Consider the following 18,425-nt stretch of genomic DNA (forward strand, 5'->3'; position numbering starts at 1 on the left):
GGAGAACCACGCTTGTACGCCACCTTGGAGGAAAGGTGGGATATAAATGTCATAAATAAATAAATAACCTTCCCTAACCAAAGGTGGATTGAAAAAAGAAATGTCTTTAGAGCCTGCCTAAAGAAACCAAGCGAGAGAACCGAACAAATCTCATGGGGAAGGATGAGGGTTCCATAGTTGAGGATCCATTGCCATCTGTGCACCAGAATTCTCTGTCCCTTCAGGCAGGACCTTGGTAGAGCATTCTAGAACATCCCTCTTGTTGATGCCAGCACGTCTGTTTAACTGCAGAAGACACTGTATGCAAATGTAATTGTCTGCTGGGTGGTATGAGGAGAGAAGGCAGCCTCTCTGGGCCGGGCATCCTAGTTAGCCCCAGACATGTTGCTGCTCAGCGTGGCTGCACTGTGTGACCCAACGAGGGGTGGCCCAGGATCCCTTGGAATGCAAATTCGGATCTCTGCCCATAACTGACGGTCACGTCTCTTGAGCTCCCAGGCCCATTTCCACTCCGGGACAGCGATCCGTCAGTGACCTGCAGCCTCCAGCTGTTCTCTTGAAGTCTGGCCTGGCCCTTCTGCGTATTGTAAAGGACAGAAACTGTCCCAGAACACCCCTGCACTTCACATTGGAAGCCCGTTGCAAAGAAGGCAGCATTTCTGAGCTTCGCAGTAAGATAGCTGCTTCTGTTTAATTATAGGTTACACTAGCTTCATGGTCGGTAGGTCTTTTGACAGGAAGGAAGGCCTAGGAAAATAAGGAGTCCTCTTGGAGGGACAGGAGTGCCCCATTTCAAAGAGGCGAGGACGCTTCACATCTAAAGAACTCCAGGGAAAGTGGTGCTTCTGAAACTGACGAAACACAGATATGTCAGGATTGTTCTGTCATCTGACCATGGCCATGAGTTACATGAAGAGAGGTTCATAAAGACAGGTACGATGCCAGTATCCATGTTTTGCTAATAAGTGACATCTTCTCTGGAAATGTGGAGGTTGCAATCCTGGCAGCTGTGACTAGTAGCCACTGTGAGACGAAAGCCATTTCTGTGGGTTGCTTCTGTGTCCTCCTGTGGCGGTGAGCACTGTGTGTTGACTGTGTGCTGTGTGAAGGAGCTTCTTCTGGGGGGGCCTTAACGTGTTTCCTGTCAGTTTCTGTGGACTGTGCTGAGTTTCTGCACTGTCGGGGAGTGAGTGCCTGTAGTCCAGCATCATTCTTGGTTCCCAGAAGAGAGAGCGCTAAATCTTGGGAGCTGGCCTCAACAGCAGAGTTGTTATATCGATGCCCTTGAGAGAACAAGCCTGAGCAATAACTGACTGTCATGTCTGTTGAGCGCCCAGGCCCCTTTCTGCCAGGGACAGCGATCCGTCAGTGAGCTGCAGCCTCCAGCAGGCAGTGGAACTGAAGGAGCGCCAAGCCACAGAGAGCACAGGGTTATCTCTGAAATATGGAACTTCGCAGATATTCCTTGGCAATTGGGGAGGAAAACATTTTTTGGCTTTTGTTGCATAAATGTAAACTGAAAACAAGTTTTGCCTAGCAGTGGAGCCAGGGAGAAGAGTGTCCGGGAGTTGAGTTGAGCCAAAGTCTGCTTCCCAGGGGATGCCTTGTGTTTATGGTGGGCATCACCAGTTGAGAGGCAGCTGAAGTGACAGGGTGGCCAGTGTGGTTCTTCCCATGAGATATGTTTATTTGACCAACTCGATTGCCGGCGTGCCCATTTCTAACATTCCCTGCCATGTTCTCTGCAGCCGTTGCATAGCAAAGGCCATGCTTGATCATTCTAGGGAGAGGCCTGAAGGCAGCATGGTTCTCTCACCCCACCCCCAGCTCATGTCTTTTGCATTTGGAGGGGTCTGTGACGGGAGGAGGAATCCGGCAGAGCAGTGCCCAAGCGCAAAGGCATCCTCTTGGAAGGACGTTCTGCTGCCCTCTCCTCGGGCTCTACCCTCCTGGAGACTGGCTTTGTGTGGCCCGGAAAACCTCCTTCCTCTGAGTTCTTACTTTGTGTCTGCCACTCTAGGGACCCTCCTGAAACTTCCTTCCACTCCAGCAGCCACCCAGCCTCACTGGTGTTGGTGCACTTTCCCTTCTGATAACAGCATAAAGTGGGTAAAACCTTCATTCTCCGGCATCACCTCCCCACTCAGCTTATGCCGCTGAACGGCTGAATCCTGCACCGACTGACTTTGCAGCTTTGTCTTGAGCTGATCAACCAAATGTTGCTTATGGGGATGCCCAGCTTGAAGAGTTCTGTGTAAGCTGAAGGCTTGTGAACACTTTAGAAGCCAGTCCATCCAAATACAACCCTAACCCTTTTGTGATGTTTTCCTAATGGGCAATGTGCTTTTACAGTCTTCAGGTGATCACGCCAACAGCACTGTGGCCAGCTTAAGTCCCAAGCAGAATTCCCAGTTCTCAGTCATAGAATCATAGAGTTGGAAGGGGCCTTGTAGGCCATCGAGTCCAACCCCCTGCTCACAGCAGGAAATCCACAGCTAGAGCATCTCCCGCAGATAGCTGTCCAGCCTCTGCTTGAAGACATCCAGCGAAGGGGATCCCACCACCTCCCGAGGCAGTCGGTTCCATTGCCGAACTGCCCTTACTGTCAAGAAGTTCCTTCTAATGTCCAATCTGAATCTACGCTCCTGCAACTTAAAACCATTAGACCTAGTCCTACCCTCTGGGGCAGCAGAGAACAAATCTGTACCCTCCTCTATGTGACAGCCCTTCAGGTACTTGAAGAGTGCAATCATGTCGCCCCTCAGCCTTCTCTTCACCAGACTGAACATGCCAAGTTCCTTCAACCTTTCCTCCTAAGACTTGTTCTCCATACCGGCTATCATCCTCGTCGCCCTCTTCCGAACCCGCTCCATCTTGTCTATATCTTTCTTAAAATGAGGCGCCCAGAACTGAACCCAGTATTCCAGATGAGGCCTGACCAATGCAGAATATAGTGGGACTATTACTTCCCTCGACCTGGAAACTATAGCTCTGTTTATGCAGCCCAAAACCGCATTTGCCTTTTTTGCCGCAGCATCACACTGCTGGATCATGTTCAACTTGCGATCCACTACAATTCCAAGGTCCTTCTCACATGCACTACTGCTAAGCCGGGTATTTCCCATCCTGTACCCGTGCATTTTGTTTTTGTGGCCTAAATGCAGAATCTTGCATTTGTCTTTATTGAATGTCATTAATTTCAGCCCAATTTTCTAGTCTATCCAGGTCCCTTTGGATTTTATTCCTGTCTTCCATTGTGTTAGCTATCCCTCCCAGTTTCGTATCATCCGCAAACTTCATAAGGCTTCCCTCCACCCCATCATCTAAGTCATTGATAAAAATGTTGAAGAGTATTGGCCCCAGGACAGAACCCTGTGGCACTCCACTCGAAACCTCCTTCCAGTCTGAAGCAGAGCCACCAACGACCACTCTTTGAGTACGGTTTTCCAACCAGTTGTGAATCCACCTGACAGTATTTCCATCTAGTCCGCATTTGACTAGTTTGCTAATCAAAAGGTCGTGGGGGACTTTGTCAAACGCTTTGCTGAAATCTAGATAGATGACATCTACAGCATTTCCACCATCTACTAGGCTAGTGACCCGATCAAAACAAGAGATGAGATTAGTTTGACAGGATTTTTTCTTGACAAACCCATGCTGGCTCCTTCTAATCACAGCATTGTCATCTAGATAGTTGCCAATGGACTCTTTTATTATCCGTTCTAATATCTTTCCCAGTATTGAAGTCAGACTGACCGGCCTGTAATTCCCCGGATCTTCTTTTTTACCCTTTTTAAAGAGCGGGACGACGTTTGCCCGTCTCCAATCCTCCGGCACCTCTCCCGTTCTCCAGGATTTCTCAAAGATGATGGCAAGAGGTTCCGAGAGTACATCCGCAAGTTCCTTCAATACTCTGGGATGCAGTTCATCAGGCCCTGGAGATTTGAACTCATTTAGGTTAACTAGGTATTTCCTGACTATCTCCTTATCAATCTTGAACTGCAATCCCGACCCCTTACTGAGATTGCTACCGATGCAAGGTTGCACACTGTTCCCTTTTTGGGAGAAAACGGAGGCAAAATAGGGGTTGAGCACTTCTGCCTTTTCCTCGTTATCTGTCAACATTTTGCCATCCTCATTGAGCAGCAGTCCCACCGTTTCCTTGGTCTTTCTCTTGCTTCGAACATATCTGAAAAACCCCTTTTTGTTGTTCCTCACTTCCCTCGCCAGCCTCAGCTCATTCTGGGTTTTAGCTTTCCTTACGCAATTCCTGCAAGCCCGAGCCGCTCGTCGGTACTCTTCCTTGGTGATGCGTCCTTCCTTCCATCCTTTATACATGCTCTTTTTTACTTTTACCTCCTCCACCAGTCTTCCCTGTAGACACATTGGCTTTTTCCGATGTCTTCCGTTTTTCTTCCTCTTTGGAATTGTTTGCGATTGCGCTTTTTGTAATACATTCTTCATGAACTCCCACGCTTCTTGGGCTCCTTTTTTCTGTAGTCTATCTACCCACGGGATCCTACCCATCATTTCCCTGAGCTTGCTAAAATCGGCTTTCTTGAAATCCAAGGTCCATGTTTGACTATATTCTTCTTTGGCTTTCCCCAGAATCACGAATTCCAGCATTACGTGGTCACTTTCCCCCAAGGTACCGACTGCTTTAATTCCCGTTACCAATTCGTCCCTGTTAGTTAAGATCAGGTCCAGGATTGCCGATCCCCTTGTTCCTTCTTCTACTTTTTGAAAGAGGAAATTATCAGCAAGGCCCATCAGGAATTTGTTGGAGGCTTTGTGCTTCGCAGAGTTTGTCTCCCAGCAGATATCCGGGTAGTTGAAGTCCCCCATCACTACTACTTCTTGCCTCCTTGAGATTTCAGAGATTTGTTTGAGAAAGGCCTCGTCTACCACCTCTTCTTGGCCAGGGGGTCTGTAGTAGACACCTACTACCATGCCGGTTTTATTTGTTTCTCCATTTATTTTTACCCAAATGGTCTCTACCGGACCCCTTTGTTCGCTCTCTTGGATTTCCATAGAGGTGTATTTGTCTTTGACGTATAACGCTACTTCCCCTCCTTTTCTGTTGCTTCTATTCTTTCTGTAGAGTTTATATACTTGAATGGCTATATTCCAATCATGGGAGTCATCCCACCAAGTCTCTGTTATCCCTATGAAGTCATATTTGCCTTGATGCACTAAGACTTCAAGCTCCTCTTGCTTGTTTCCCAAGCCCCGCGCGTTGGTCCTGCTACTTTGAATGCCTGGGACTGAACCTGGAATCTTCCCCATGCAACGACTGTGCAGAGTGAAGAGGGCTCAGCTTCGGAATGAGGGAGCTCTGGGCAGCAGCTGGGTTTGCAGGTCACTAATGGGACACCCAAGCTGAAGGGTTCTTCAGAGGGAGGAAGATGCATATAAGCAGCTGACTCATTAGGCTGGGCCTGTCATGGAGTCTGATACGTATGAAGAGTTGGCCAAGGGTGAGGAGGGCCTGTTTGCTCCCGAGGCCCTCTTGGCTCTTCTGCCTGTGGACTGGCATGAGTGATCTCGATCCAGGACACCTGTTCTTCTGCTCCACTCCATAGCTGGCTGCTCTACGCAGGAGCCTTTCAGCCCTCTTGGAGAGGCAGGGCTGCTCCAGTTCAGCCAGGAGGTGGCACTTGTTGCGTTGACAGGTGTTGGGACTGGAACCCTGAACGCTCCGTGCTGAGCTGGGCAGCCTTTCCCTTGCTCTCTGCTTTATGGGCCGGTTTTGTAACCAGGCATTGCATCCCTCAGCAGAATAACATTTCCACCCCTTGCTTTGCATGCCTGCTTGTCTTCCACAGCATGTTTTGTTTCTCATAACAAACTGCTCACCCAAACCAGGCTCAAGTTGCCTTAAAAGTGAAACATAGCCTGAAAAGGAAATGGACTGGCCAGGCTACAGACTGTACAGTGTGCAGAGAAGGCAGCCGGTGTCCCAGGACACGACCTGCAGCGGCCGTGGCAAGAAGGCTCTCTCTCTCACGCACAGGACGTCCTGGCCCGAGAGGTGCCTTGCTTTCTGCTAATCAAACACCAGGCGTGCAGGCGCACTGCCCCCCTTTGGCTCTGCATTTCAGAGAACACAGTCAGCATGCAAGGACGGAGGAGTTTCAGCTGCTTCCCCAGAGGCATGCCGGCCATTCTTATCATCATCATTATTATTATAATAGCAGAGTGCCAGCCTGGGAGAATAGGACTCTTCCCCTCCCCTCCCCTTGCCCCCTCCAGGACCCCTGGCTCAAAATCAGTGGGGCAAAAGAAAAGTCGGTGCTGTACATTGGAGTGCTTGAAAACATCTTCAGAAAATGGCAACCAAAATGGCCAAAGGGATAGAACAACTCTCCTATTGGGACAGTTTGCAACATTTGGAGCTTTTTAGTTTAGAGAAAAGGTGAGTAACCTGGGCAGGGGGCCGTGATAGAAGCGTATAAGATTATGCATGGTGTGGAGGACGTGGACAGAGAAAAGTTTCTCTCCCATAATAAGGACTCAGGTCATGCTGCTAGTGGGCTTCTTGACACCGGGTGATGTTGCAAAAGTGGCTTATGGATGCTTGCAGGACAAGAGGGGCGTGTATGTGTGTGTATACATGTGAATTAACACATACAGGTTTGTGTCTCTGGATATCTGCTTACTCAGTCAGGAGCAGGATTTTTCTCCTGATGACCTAGGATGTCCTGTGGCCGGAGGGAAGGGCTCAGCAAAGCAGCCTGCAGATTTCACTGCATGACGACAGAAGCATGTTTTGGTAACAACTAGGTTGATTGTTATCCGCCAGTCATGGTTTTGGAATTTTGAAAGTGAACTGTAACTGGCTCACTGGTTCCTGATGAGGCATTTATTTGTCACAGTGAAGGGCATGTGAAATGCTAACATGAACTCTGCTGTTCTATATGGCTGCATAGATCAGGGCGGGCTGAAGATTTTCACTTTAAGTGGAGGTTCAAATGGCTGTTTGCCTAGAGGCAGCAGGACATCATACAAGTCTGCAAATTTGAGGGTAGAGGAGACAGGCACTGGTGCTCTTTCTAGATCTGAGGACTGAGCGAGATTTTAAGTGGTTCGCTTTTGCAGTATACCATGAAGATATTGTGGGGAAGTCCTTAGATCTGAATTCCAGAAAATGTTCCCTTCATGAGGCAACATACATGCTTTTGCAGGGGAAAGACTGTGTGGTGGGGCAGTCTGAGCTCTGTGTCCTAAGAGCTGTGGGGAGCAGCCTGATGCCAGAAAAATCAGTTGGACAAAGCTTCCTGCCCCCCCCCCGCTCCTCCTGGGAGGGTGTGTATTGACGTAAACTCTTTTCACACACACTCCAGTGCGGCTCGAAGTCTGTAACTCTCCTTGGAAAAGGCTGATGTGATTTTCTCCATTTCTTCTTTTGGCAAAGGTCTTTATTTTGGGCATGCGGTTATGCCATTAAAGCATCAGATCTGGTTGATGCCTCCTTGCTAAGTCTCTCATCCTCATTCCCCCGTCTTGTAATATTGACATAGCTGCCTATTTTGCAGGATAATTGGGGGGAGGGGAGAATGAGATAAACATTGCCTGGCATTTTTGCAGCCTTGGAAATCTCGATAAAGGGCCCTGCCTGCCTGAGAGAGGCTCCCACCTCGTCTCCTCCTTGATTGCAGGTGGTGCTCCGCAATACGCTGACAGCCGCTCCTCAGTCCAGTATCTTCCATGCATTGGTTCCGCTACAGTTGGTCTCACAGAAAGACATGCTTGGTGGCCCCCCACAGTTATGAAACCCACTCCCTTAGAAGGGCACCACAGCCTGCTATGGCCGTGGCGAGGAGGGTTTAGTTGGCAGAGCGGTGTCATGTTTGGGAGTTTAGTCAGTTGACAGTTGCTACCTTTAAGCTTGCATATATGTTCTGTTTCTTCCTTGGTTTTTTAATGTTCTTAATCTTGGAGCTGTGGGAGTAGAGCAGTCTAGACACTGGTATAAACTGAATTTGGGCTGTAGAGTACCAACAGAGTAAGCATAGTCCTTCCTCTGGATGGCCCAGCCTTTAACCTTCCTCTCCAGTCTTAACTGCTCCCAGCTTCCCTGTGACTCCTTCCCTCCCGCGTTTCCTCTCTCTGTGCCTCCTGTCCACCTCCTCCGACCGTCTGGAACAGCCTCCTCCTGCTCTGGTTCCTTCTCCGTTCTCCAAGCCATTTCTCTTGCCTTTAGGACCGGCTTCGTCAGCGTTGTGGTTCATTTTTGCAGCCCTGCCTGCTGCACTTCCGTTACCTCCTCCACCTCTCCATCTTGTCACTGCCGTCGTAGACTGAAAACCCTTCTGGGATGTGACAGCATTAGCTCTGTGCATGCTGCCGGCATGAAATAAATGTGTAGCAGTCTGGCCTCTTCCTCCTTGTTCTTATGGCCACCCCTGCACTCTCTCTTCAGGCTACAGAAGGCCCAGGAAGAGCACCGCACTGTGGAGGTAGAGAAGGTCTCCTTGGAGAAGAGGCTGCAGGACGAAATCAGCATCGCTAAGCAGGAAGCTCACAGGCTCCGGGAGCTGCGGGAAGGGACAGAGAACGAACTCAGCAGGCAGAAGTACGCGGAGCAGGAGCTGGAGCAGGTATGCCATGGCTGGGAGCAGCCCCCATGCCGGGTGGGTGGACAGCTCCTCCAAGGGGCGTGAGCTCTTTGGCCTGATGAGGTTTGGGGCTGACCCACTGCCATTTTGAACGGAGCCCTGCAACCAGTTTGTCCATAGTTTGGTAAAAAGAAAGTGGCAATATGCCAACTCCTGGCTTGCGCCATCTCTTACTGGTCAATTATAACAATTTTAAAATGTAATCTAAATATATGTCTAAATATAATCAGATTAAAAACAGAATATATATGCTCAAATCTCACAGGTGGGCGCATCTTTTGCCTGTTTCCCTTGGAGCACTGTGCTACCTTTTGACCTCGGGCAAGTGGCACAAACAGCCTTCCTAGTCTCATCTTTGCAGCTCAGGAAGACTAGGAATGGAGTGCAGGCTTTTGGGTCTAAGTTGAGTTCAGCCTGGTGGGAGTGACTTTTTGGGGAGGACTTAGGCGAGGATCAGGCCTCCCGTTATCCTCTCTGTTATTTATTTATTACATTTATATACTGCCCCATAGCCGAAGCTCTCTGGGCGGTTTACAGCAATTAAAAACAATAAAAATAAATATACAAATTTTAAAACACAAAAAATAATTTAAAAACACAATTTAAAAAAAATTAAAAACAATTCAAAAACACATGCTAAAATGCCTGGGAGAAGAGGAAAGTCTTGACCTGGCACCGAAAAGATAACAGTGTTGGTGCCAGGTGCACCTCGTCAGTAAGATCATTCCATAATTTGGGGGCCACCACTAAGAAGGCCCTCTCTCTTGTTGCCATCCTCTGAGCTTCCCTCAGAGTAGGCACCCAGAGGAGGGCCTTAGAGGTTGAGCTTAGTGTACGGGTGGGTTCATGAGGGACAAGGTAAATTGGGGTTTTCTGTTTCCAAAGCACTCTAGTAAGTAGCCCAAAAGGTCAAGAGCTGCAGCATCTCAGTTCCATACCCCATTGACAGGATAGAAAAGGAAGCTGTTTGCGAGGATGTTCGGACCAGTAGACAGAGGGTAGAAACCTACAGCCACTTTTCCAGAGAGACCAGGATGGCTGGCAGGCTGGGCTTGTACCTCAACTTGTGGGCCGTGGCTGATTCCTACCCCCACCTTGATGAAATCTCCCGGGAGGGGGAGCAGGGGGTTGGACTCGATGGCCTTATAGGCCCCTTCCAACTCTGCTGTTCTGTGATTCTATGATAGGAGAGTGTGCCGAGAGCCCTTTTTTGCCTGCCTTATGAAGCGCTCAGCGACGGCTGCTATTCTCACGTCCTTCCCCGCAGGTCCGCATGGCACTCAAGAACGCAGAGAAGGAGCTGGAGTCACACAGCAGCTGGGCTGCCCCGGAGGCCCTGCAGAAGTGGCTGCAGCTGACCCACGAGGTGGAGGTGCAGTACTACAACATCAAGAAGCAGAACGCGGAGAAGCAGCTGCTCTTGGCCAAGGAGGGGGTGAGTGAGCAGCAGAGGGGGGCCCTCTTTCTGGACAAGCACCGCTGAGGTGGACGAATAAAGCAGAAGGACAACAAAAGAAAGCGCTTCTTCCCACAGCACGTAGTTAAACTCTGGGATTTGCTACCGCGAGAGGTAGTGACAGCCACCGACTTGGATGGCTTAAAAGAGGATTAGGCAAATTCATCAGTGGCTCTCTGGTGCCCGTGTTCTCCCTCCACTGTCAGAGGCAGGATGCTGGGAATCACAGGTGGGGACAGCTGTTTCGCTCGGGTCCTGCTTGTGGGCTTCCCATTCAGGCATGTGGCTGGCCGTTGTGAAAATAGGATGCTGGACCAGGTGGGCCCCTTTTGGCCTGATCCAGCAGGCTCTTCTTATCTTCTTACAGACAAGGTCTGTATTTACGGATAGCTCCATTTTGCTTTTCCAAATCAGTGACAAAGGATCGCCGGTCTGCTGCTGCCAAGAGCAGCAACATTCTGGCCTGCCTCCTTTTATTCCTTATACGAAGTGCTCATTCCATCCCAGTCTGTGTCTGTGTTAGAATTGCTTTGAATATGTTTTTAACCCTTTTTTTAAAAGATGTTTTTAAAGCTTTTTTAAAAAAATGTTTTTAACGTTGTTTTGTTTTAATGTATTTTAAGGTCTTTTTATGATGTTTTAAAGTGTTTTTTAGCATTTCTGTTTGCCACCCTGGGCTCCTGCTTGGAGGAAGGGCGGGATATAAACCAAATAATAAACAAATAAATAAATAATTTGGTTAGAAGAGCGGCGTCCTGCGTTCCCCTCACCCTGGCCCAGCCCAGCCTGGTTTGCCTCTGCTGGGCATGTTTCCTGTTGTCCAGCGTTTGGCATAGAGGGTCCTTGGGCAACTGGGTGGCCACTGTGAAGAGGCAGTGCTGGACTAGATGGGCCCCTTTGGGCCTGACCTGGGAGCCAGCCTCTTCTGATGTTCTTGCCGTGCTAGTCCTGCGTCCGTGTAGAGTCAGGAGAGCGTATGGTATTAGGTGGCCAGGAGGGGTGGCGAGGGAGTCCAAGCCCCTGCCCAATGGCAGGCATGGTTGAAAGAGCAGTGGATGAGGTGGCATCTGTCAGGCAGGCAGCAGTGTTCCTCAGTGCCATCTCATAGCAAGTGTCACATGGGGGGGATACGAGGCCCCTTCCATGGTGAGAGGGTGGAGGTTGTCTGGAGCGGCGTATGTTAGTGGAAAGTAGTTCCGTGCCCCTGGAGTCCAGTCCAGCAAGACTTTCTGGAGGGGAGGGAAATGAGCGAGTGGTTTTTTATCCCAAGTGAGAGCTGGGCTGTGAGTTGTGTCCGATAGTTTCCTTTGTTGGACTGTCTCCTACTTTGACGTTCCCCTGCCACCAACCTCTGCTGTATTCTTTTGCTTCACTAGAGGTGGGTCAGGGAAATATGTATCTTGGTCAGGGACAGGGAAGGGATCGGTTTGGGTGGTGAAGGTATACAAGTGTACGTCAAAGCCCTTGCCCCCTCTGCTTCACCTGCTGTCTTTCAGAATTTGAGGATGCCGGTCAGCCAACCCCCTGGCCTGGTGGTGGTGGTGTTAAATGCCAGGTCTGCCCAAAACAAAGCATCTATCATCCACAATTTGATTGTGGATGAGGGGGCAGACTGGGCATGTATAACGGATGAATTGGGTGGCCCAGTGCTAACGTAGCTGTGTCTGCCTGGGTACTCAGTGTAGCACCATTCCAGGTCAGAGGGACAGGGAGGGAAGTTGCAGTCATCCATAAAAATCCCATCTCCCTCACCACAAGACCAATCCGCACTGTGTCTATTTGTGGTGTTGGGCAAGAGAGACAGAACGGGAATATTGTTAGTCTACCTTGCGCCCTGTTGCACTATAGTCTCCCTAAACAAGCTGGCGGAGGCTATTTATTTACTTATTTATTTATTGCATTTATATACCGCCCCATAGCCAAAGCTCTCTGGGTGGTTTACAATCTCAGATGTGGTGTTGGAGAACTCTTAATAATAATCTTTTTCAGGCAGAAAAAATTAAAAAGAAGCGCAACACTCTGTTTGGAACATTCCATGTTGCACACAGCTCATCCCTGGACGACGTGGATCATAAAATTTTAACTGCCAAGTGAGTTTGCAGTTTGGGCCGTTTCCTCCTGTTCTCCCCAGGCAGTGTCCAGGCAGGTTTGGAGCAACGGGTGCTGGAGTCTCAAGGCATCCTTTTCCAGTTAGGGAAGTTTAGTTTTGCGGGAGGTGTGGGAGCTGGGCTCTGCTCCAGAACATCGGATGAAGCGAGAGGGCTTTGTGAAGGAAGGAGAGTTGAGCCATCCGGCTTCTCAGCATGAAGAGTGGGCATCCAACGTCACGCAGGCAAATTATCCTACACTTTTCCTTTCAAAGGCAGTGGATTTAGGATGGGGGTGAGGGACCCTTTCTAGCCAGCGGGCCTGATCCTTATCTCCCTGACCCTGGTGGGCCAATTTGACGTTTCCGTGCAGGTTTGGAGCAACGAGTGCTGGAGTCTCAAGGCATCCTTTTGCAACTGGAAATGTTCAGTTGCGCATCTGATTGGCTGCTATAAAAACAGGCGCTGGACCAGATAAGCCATTGGCTTGACCCAGCAGCCGGCTGTTCTGATATCCTTTCCTTGGGATTATCCTTCCTGATCCCCCTCTTTAATTTCATCTCTCTTTCTGTCCTCCTCCTATCCCGTGTCCCAGGCAAGCACTGAGTGAGGTGACCGCGGCCTTGCGAGAGCGTCTTCATCGCTGGCAGCAGATAGAGATGCTGTGTGGATTCCAGATCGTCGTCAATCCAGGCATCCACACGCTGGTGGCAGCCCTCAACATCGACCCCACATGGGTGGGCACTTCCGCGCGGCCGAACACCTCGCACTTCATCATGACCGATGACGTGGACGATCTGGATGAAGAGATAGTCTCTCCCATGTCCATGCAGTGTAGGTCTCTCTAGGGGCAGCTGTGCCACTTTGGGCCCACGGAGGGGAAAGGAGGGCTAGCTCTGGGGCCTCTGTGAGAACCGGGTGCTGGGTACATGGGTGCCCTTTGGCCTGCATCCAGCAGGCTTCTGTGGGAAGCAAAGTGGAAGTGAGCTGGGGGGGGGAAGAGACAAGTGTGCCCCCGCTGCTTGTCTGCTGGATGAGGAATTTAAGCCAGGGAAAGTTTGCGTTCATACTGGCCTGCTAGGACCCCTCCCCATGCCACTTCCCTTACACAGGAAGCAAGATCCATGTTAGAGCAAGAGGGAAGATGCATCCCACCTGTAAAGTGACTGTGTGTGCGCGCTTGTGTCTGTGGTTGTGTGTGCTTGTGTTTTAATGGCTAGATGCCTTGCCTCAGAAGCCACATCTCTACATGAAATGGCCACGGTGGGGGTGCGGTGGGGAGTGCCCACTCGGACATTCTCAGGTGGCAGAAGTCCGGCTCCTTCCATGCAGATGTTGCTTCCTTTGTCACGAAAGGGAGCTTGAGCAGGGATGGAGTTGAGCAGGGCTGACTCGGCCTCGGCCTGCTGTGCCTTGGGAGAGAAGCAGAATGCTTGCCCCCACCCTGGACAAACGCAGCCCGGGATTCAAGGGTGGGGCCTGGGTGTTGAGACTTGCACTCCAGTGTTTTCTCTGAGGAACGAAGGAAGCCCCAAAGGAGAGACGAAGTCCTGGCTTAGGGCACTTCTTTTGATCAGTCCTCTATTTCCCAAGATTGGGGGTAGCGGGAGGGTTCTTCTACCGTCCTTCCAGCTGCTAACCAGGTGTGGGGAGCCTTTGGCCCTCCAGATGTTGCTGAACTACAGCCGAACTGCATCCCAGGCCATGGGCCCTGCTGGCTGGGGCTATGGAGGGCCCAAGGTTCCCCACGCCTGTGCCAAGCCTCAGCAGGGCCAGGGGAGAGGAGAGAGGGGCAGGCGTTCAGGTGAGGAGTCACCTGGGAAGGGCATGTGGAAGGCGAGCTGGCCTTGCTGTGGGGGGCTGCCCCAAGGCAGAGAAGGATGAGGGGGGGGAGGGGTTGCATTGGCATTACACAGGACAGACGCTGGGCAGTGGGGCAGAGGCCTCAGCAGAAACGCCTGTTAGACATGCTGGTCCAAGGTGGTGGTGTTTCCCCCTGTCAATGACCCCCTTGTTTCTCTCTCCCTGCCTGCCCACCCTCATCTCGATTGGCTAACGCCAGACGCCGCCTTGCTCTTGGGGCACAGGTTCAGTGACCGCTCATCCCTCTGCTTGGAGGACCAGTCCTTCTGGAAATACCCTGGTTTGAGGATTATTATCTTGGATTCTCTTTCACCTGTTGGACTAAACACAAAACGGGCAGGCGAAACCAAGCACCCACGCCCGGCAGCCTCTTTTAGCACAGAAGCTAATTCTCACCTCACCCTTTCTTCTCCCTCTCTAGCAAAAGAGTTGGGCATCTTTACTAACACCCTCCTCCCCAGGGGGCAGGGCTTGCTGGGACAAGGAACCACCACGCGGCAGCACCACGAAAAGCGGGAGGTTGGAGGGGGCTGGAATCCCTCTCCGGAATCTTCCTGTTCTGCAGGTGGAATTACCGACACAGAATTCATGCTCAATGCTTTCTCGTTAGCTGGGGGACCAGGACAGGAAGCGCTTAGGGAACGGAATGGGGGGAGAGGGAGAGGTTGGGAGTGGCCGAGAGCTGCCTCAGGAGGGAGCAATCCTGTTCCCGGCCAGTGGAGAACTGTCTTGCTCCCCCTTCCTGCCCCCCGGCCCTGGCTTCCCCACACACTTTCAGCTTCTCTGCCCCTGTGGCCTGGTTTTTTTGTTCTTTTTACGAATGTCAGGGTGAGGGGCAGAGAGAGATGACCAGGAGCTGTTACAGATTTCATTGCTGGAAGCTGTATGCCATGTAGGCTTTTGCCCCCATGCTGATTTTCAGACCCTCTGATGGGGGGGGGAAAGATTGGTCAAGGAAGAGTCTGTCTCCACCTCCCTTTCTTTTTTAACTGTTTACCACCGCATTGCAAGCCTTCAGGATTTTTTTTGGGGGGGGGAGAGGGAGCTAATCATAGAAATGGATGGCCCTGCAGCCGGCACCCTTTCCCTCACTCTGCCGCCCAGCAGGTGGTTGCCTCCTGCCATCCGCAGGGGGAGCCCAAGCGAGCCACAGTCACAGCTGCTGTTTGTCACCTGCACCCCACTGGGCGGAAGGAGCGGCATTCAGCAGGAAAAGTTACTTTGCCGGGCCCCACCCCATGCCAGAGTTATTTGGAAGTCTGGGCCGCTCTGGCGTGGACTTCCAGACCTGTGAGGAGGTGGATGCACAGCTTTTCAATGTGACGTCTGAGTCACGTTTGGCTGAGGGGCCAACGGCATGTTAAGATGCAGCCCTGTGGATCTTTTTCTCTCTGAGGGCTTCTGTTGTTAACGGCAGGTGGACACAAAGACTTGTGGAGGAGGAGAAGGGCAGCCATTTCCACTCACAGCCTCCCAAGCTGCTTTTCTTCTGGGGGAAAAAGCAGCTGGGGGGGAGGATTCTGAGCGGAAGGCCAGCTGGAATGGAAAGGTTTAAAAAGGCCTCCCAGGCTGACACTTGCAGCTCCCAGAGGCTGCTCTCTGGAAAGACAGAGACAGAAATCCCTGTGGCTGCCCTGCCTAGTGGTCTGAGCAGTGGGCAGGGATCTGTCCACGCTCCTGAGGGCCTTGAGTTCTCTCAGCAGCTGGTTCCTGGTTCTTCAGTTCCCAGCAAGGCTCTCCTTGCTCATTGGCTTCCTTTTCCATGCGCCCGTTAACCCACCTGCCGTAGCTGCTTCCTTGCATGCCCCTTCACAGCCCAGGCCGCCCCCACCGTGGCACACCCTGGAAGGGTGACTAGTCCCCAGGAGGCGCCTCTGTGCTGACCCCGCGTGGTGCCCGTGCCAGGAAGCCGGGTTCCAAAGGGTGATCTGCAGGTCCAGGGGGCTGGCCCCACCCTGAGTTCCGACACTTCTCCCTTACCAAACGGCATTTTAGGGGGGAAATCAGCCAAGCTGAAGCACCAGGGGGTGGGGGAGGAAAATGAGGGAGAGGTGGAGAAGGGGCCAGAAAGAAGGCGGGGGGGGAAGGATAAGAAGCAACTGAGGGACATTCAGGGCAGTGTTAGGAAGGCCCTTCAGAGCCACCCGAACGAGTGGCCTCAGGCGGGCGTGGCGTGCCCCCCTCCCCAGGGGAGGAGGTCTTTGCAGGCAAGTGCAGGGTGTGGAGCCCCTTCTGCCGTTGCCCCAGCCCTCCTGCGAGTGCCATTCCCCAGGCGAGCCTCCTAATGCTCTTCCCTCCTTTGTCTCCTCTCTTGGCTTAGCACCGGCCCTGTCCAGCAGCATACGCCAGCGCCTTGTGGACCCCCAGCATTCCTTGGGATCTCAGAGGTTGGTAGAGAGTCACCAGAGCACTGGCCAGGGCGAATCGGGGCCGCCGGTCCACTACCTGCCTGGCAGGGTTACCCTGCGCCGAATGCCCAGCCTCAGCGGCACCCAGCCTTTCGCCTCCGACGTCCATGGCAGCAGCTCTGCCGCTGTTGCCAATTCCGCCTCTGCCGCCTCCTCCGCCTCCTCCTCCTCTTCTGTGTCTCCGCCTTGCTCCTCCGCTGCGGGTCACTCGGCCTCCGCTGCTCCCCCTTGCCACGCAGTCCCCATCCTTTACCATCACACCAGCTCCTCTTACATCCTGCAGATGGATGCCCTCCCCAACCTACCCCCTCCAGATGTCACCTCCGGGACACGCTGTCAGGCCGAGAGCTCCGGGTATTGTGCCACCTGTTTTTTCTTGGAATGGTGCTTGATCCTCTGCCTGCCTGCCTGCCTGCCTGTTGGCATCCCCGCTGGGGCGCCAGCCTGCCTTTCTAACCCCTTCCTCCTGAGACACGCTCACATGGCAGAAGCCTGGCTGTCTCTGGCTGCCACCTTTTTGACTCCTGCTCTGACTGCCTTTGTGTGTCGGCCCTTGGGCCGGGTAGAGCTTCCAGACACAAACACCGCTAACACAACTAACCAACCCCCAGCTTTCCAGTCCAGTGTGTAGAAGGCGAGCAGATGGCTCAGCACTCACCTGAGAAGCTCAGAGGGCTGCATTGTGGTACTTTTTGGATGCCGAATGCCTTGTTTGTTTTGACAGGTGGGAATCTCTCTTGCTGTCTTTAGGGGAGGGGCTCACGGTTGCCCAGTGGCTGCCTCCAACTTGGCCACAGGGTTCTTAGGTCCGCAGTCATGGGCACCCTCTGGCTGGAGGGTCTTCCCCAACGCTGTTTTTGGTAAGCCATGCCCCCTTTCCTGTGCCTTGTGACAGGCATGGGAAAGTTCAAGCTGCGTCCCATGCAAAGGGAGATCCAAGGAGAGAGTGCACTTGGAGCGGGGCTCTTAGCTGGAGGTGCAGAGGTCAACTTGGCCATGTGGTGGACTGGCTAGTTCCTCACCTCTGGCCTAGGCGAGGCAGGGAGGGCTCCTTACACAAGACACCATTGGCCCAATGACTCTGACCCTTCTGTGGGCCTTGAGGATGGCTCCATTGTATTGGTGCAGTGCAGTACAGTGTGCTTATTTCAGGAGGGCCCACCCCAAGCGATAGCTCTAGAAGGTTATGGGGGGATGTTTAGCCTGGAGAAGACTGAGGGGAGATAGGAGAGCTCTCTTCCAGTACAAGAAAGGTTGCCACACAGAGGAGGGCCCGATCTTCAATTACCGAGAGGTAGTGGGCTCTCCGACACCGGAGGCCTTCAAGAGGCAGCTGGACAGCCATCTGTCGGGAATGCTTCGATTTGGATTCCTGCATTGAGCAGGGGTTGGACTCAATGGCCTTATAGGCCCCTTCCAACTCTACTATTCTATGATTCTATGATTGGGCAAACATTGTGGGCTGTGGGATTTCATTAAGCCTCCCCCCCATCACTTCAGTACTTAGCCTAGCAAAGCTTTGTACTCTTCACTTCAGTCTCCATTGCCTGTTGCATCTCTTGGGCCCCTTGTCCTGCCTCCCTGTGTCCCAGTGTGGAATAGAGAGAAGGGCGCTCCATTGCTTCCCCTGAGGTGGTAACGCAGCCAGATTCTGATGCTCCATTCATGTCGCTGGAGCAACACCCATTGCCTGGTTCCAGCACTGTCCTTATCATGCCTCCAAAGAACCAGCTGGTTTGCTAAAGGACCCACTTCCTTCCTGTGACAGCTGACCCATGGGGAAGCCTGTTCAGACGTTACTGGACCACCAGTGAGCTTCCTTGTTGCTCCAGTAACATGTGAATAGGACCGGGGTCTCCTTTGAAAGTCTGGGGAGATCTTTTTACTCCAGCTGTGACTGAGGCAAGAGCAACACTTCATGTCTGTGCCCAATGATTTTACATCTTCACCTCCTGTTGAACATTCCTGCTGCTGTGCGGAGAGCGGGGCCTGA

General features: G+C 52.0%; 1 protein-coding gene across 12 annotated transcripts in view; it reads left to right on the forward strand.

Moving 5' to 3' along the window:
* Positions 1-18,425, forward strand: part of STIM1 (stromal interaction molecule 1) — a 160,243-nt gene that overhangs the window by 139,472 nt on the left and 2,346 nt on the right. For 9 of the 12 annotated variants that reach the window (XM_061629239.1, XM_061629237.1, XM_061629236.1 and 6 more), the window contains 5 exons: positions 8,423-8,600; positions 9,886-10,053; positions 12,064-12,164; positions 12,757-12,995; positions 16,345-16,786. In XM_061629239.1, coding sequence (XP_061485223.1) covers positions 8,423-8,600; positions 9,886-10,053; positions 12,064-12,164; positions 12,757-12,995; positions 16,345-16,786 — 1,128 coding nt within the window. Of the gene's footprint in view, positions 1-8,422; positions 8,601-9,885; positions 10,054-12,063; positions 12,165-12,756; positions 12,996-14,223; positions 14,305-14,445; positions 14,590-16,344; positions 16,787-18,425 lie in introns of all 12 variants that reach the window. The other 3 variants (XM_061629244.1, XM_061629243.1, XM_061629245.1) reach the window with 3 other exon arrangements.

Source organism: Rhineura floridana, chromosome 5 (genome assembly GCF_030035675.1).
Source record: "Rhineura floridana isolate rRhiFlo1 chromosome 5, rRhiFlo1.hap2, whole genome shotgun sequence".
Taxonomy (NCBI): Eukaryota; Metazoa; Chordata; class Lepidosauria; order Squamata; family Rhineuridae; genus Rhineura; species Rhineura floridana.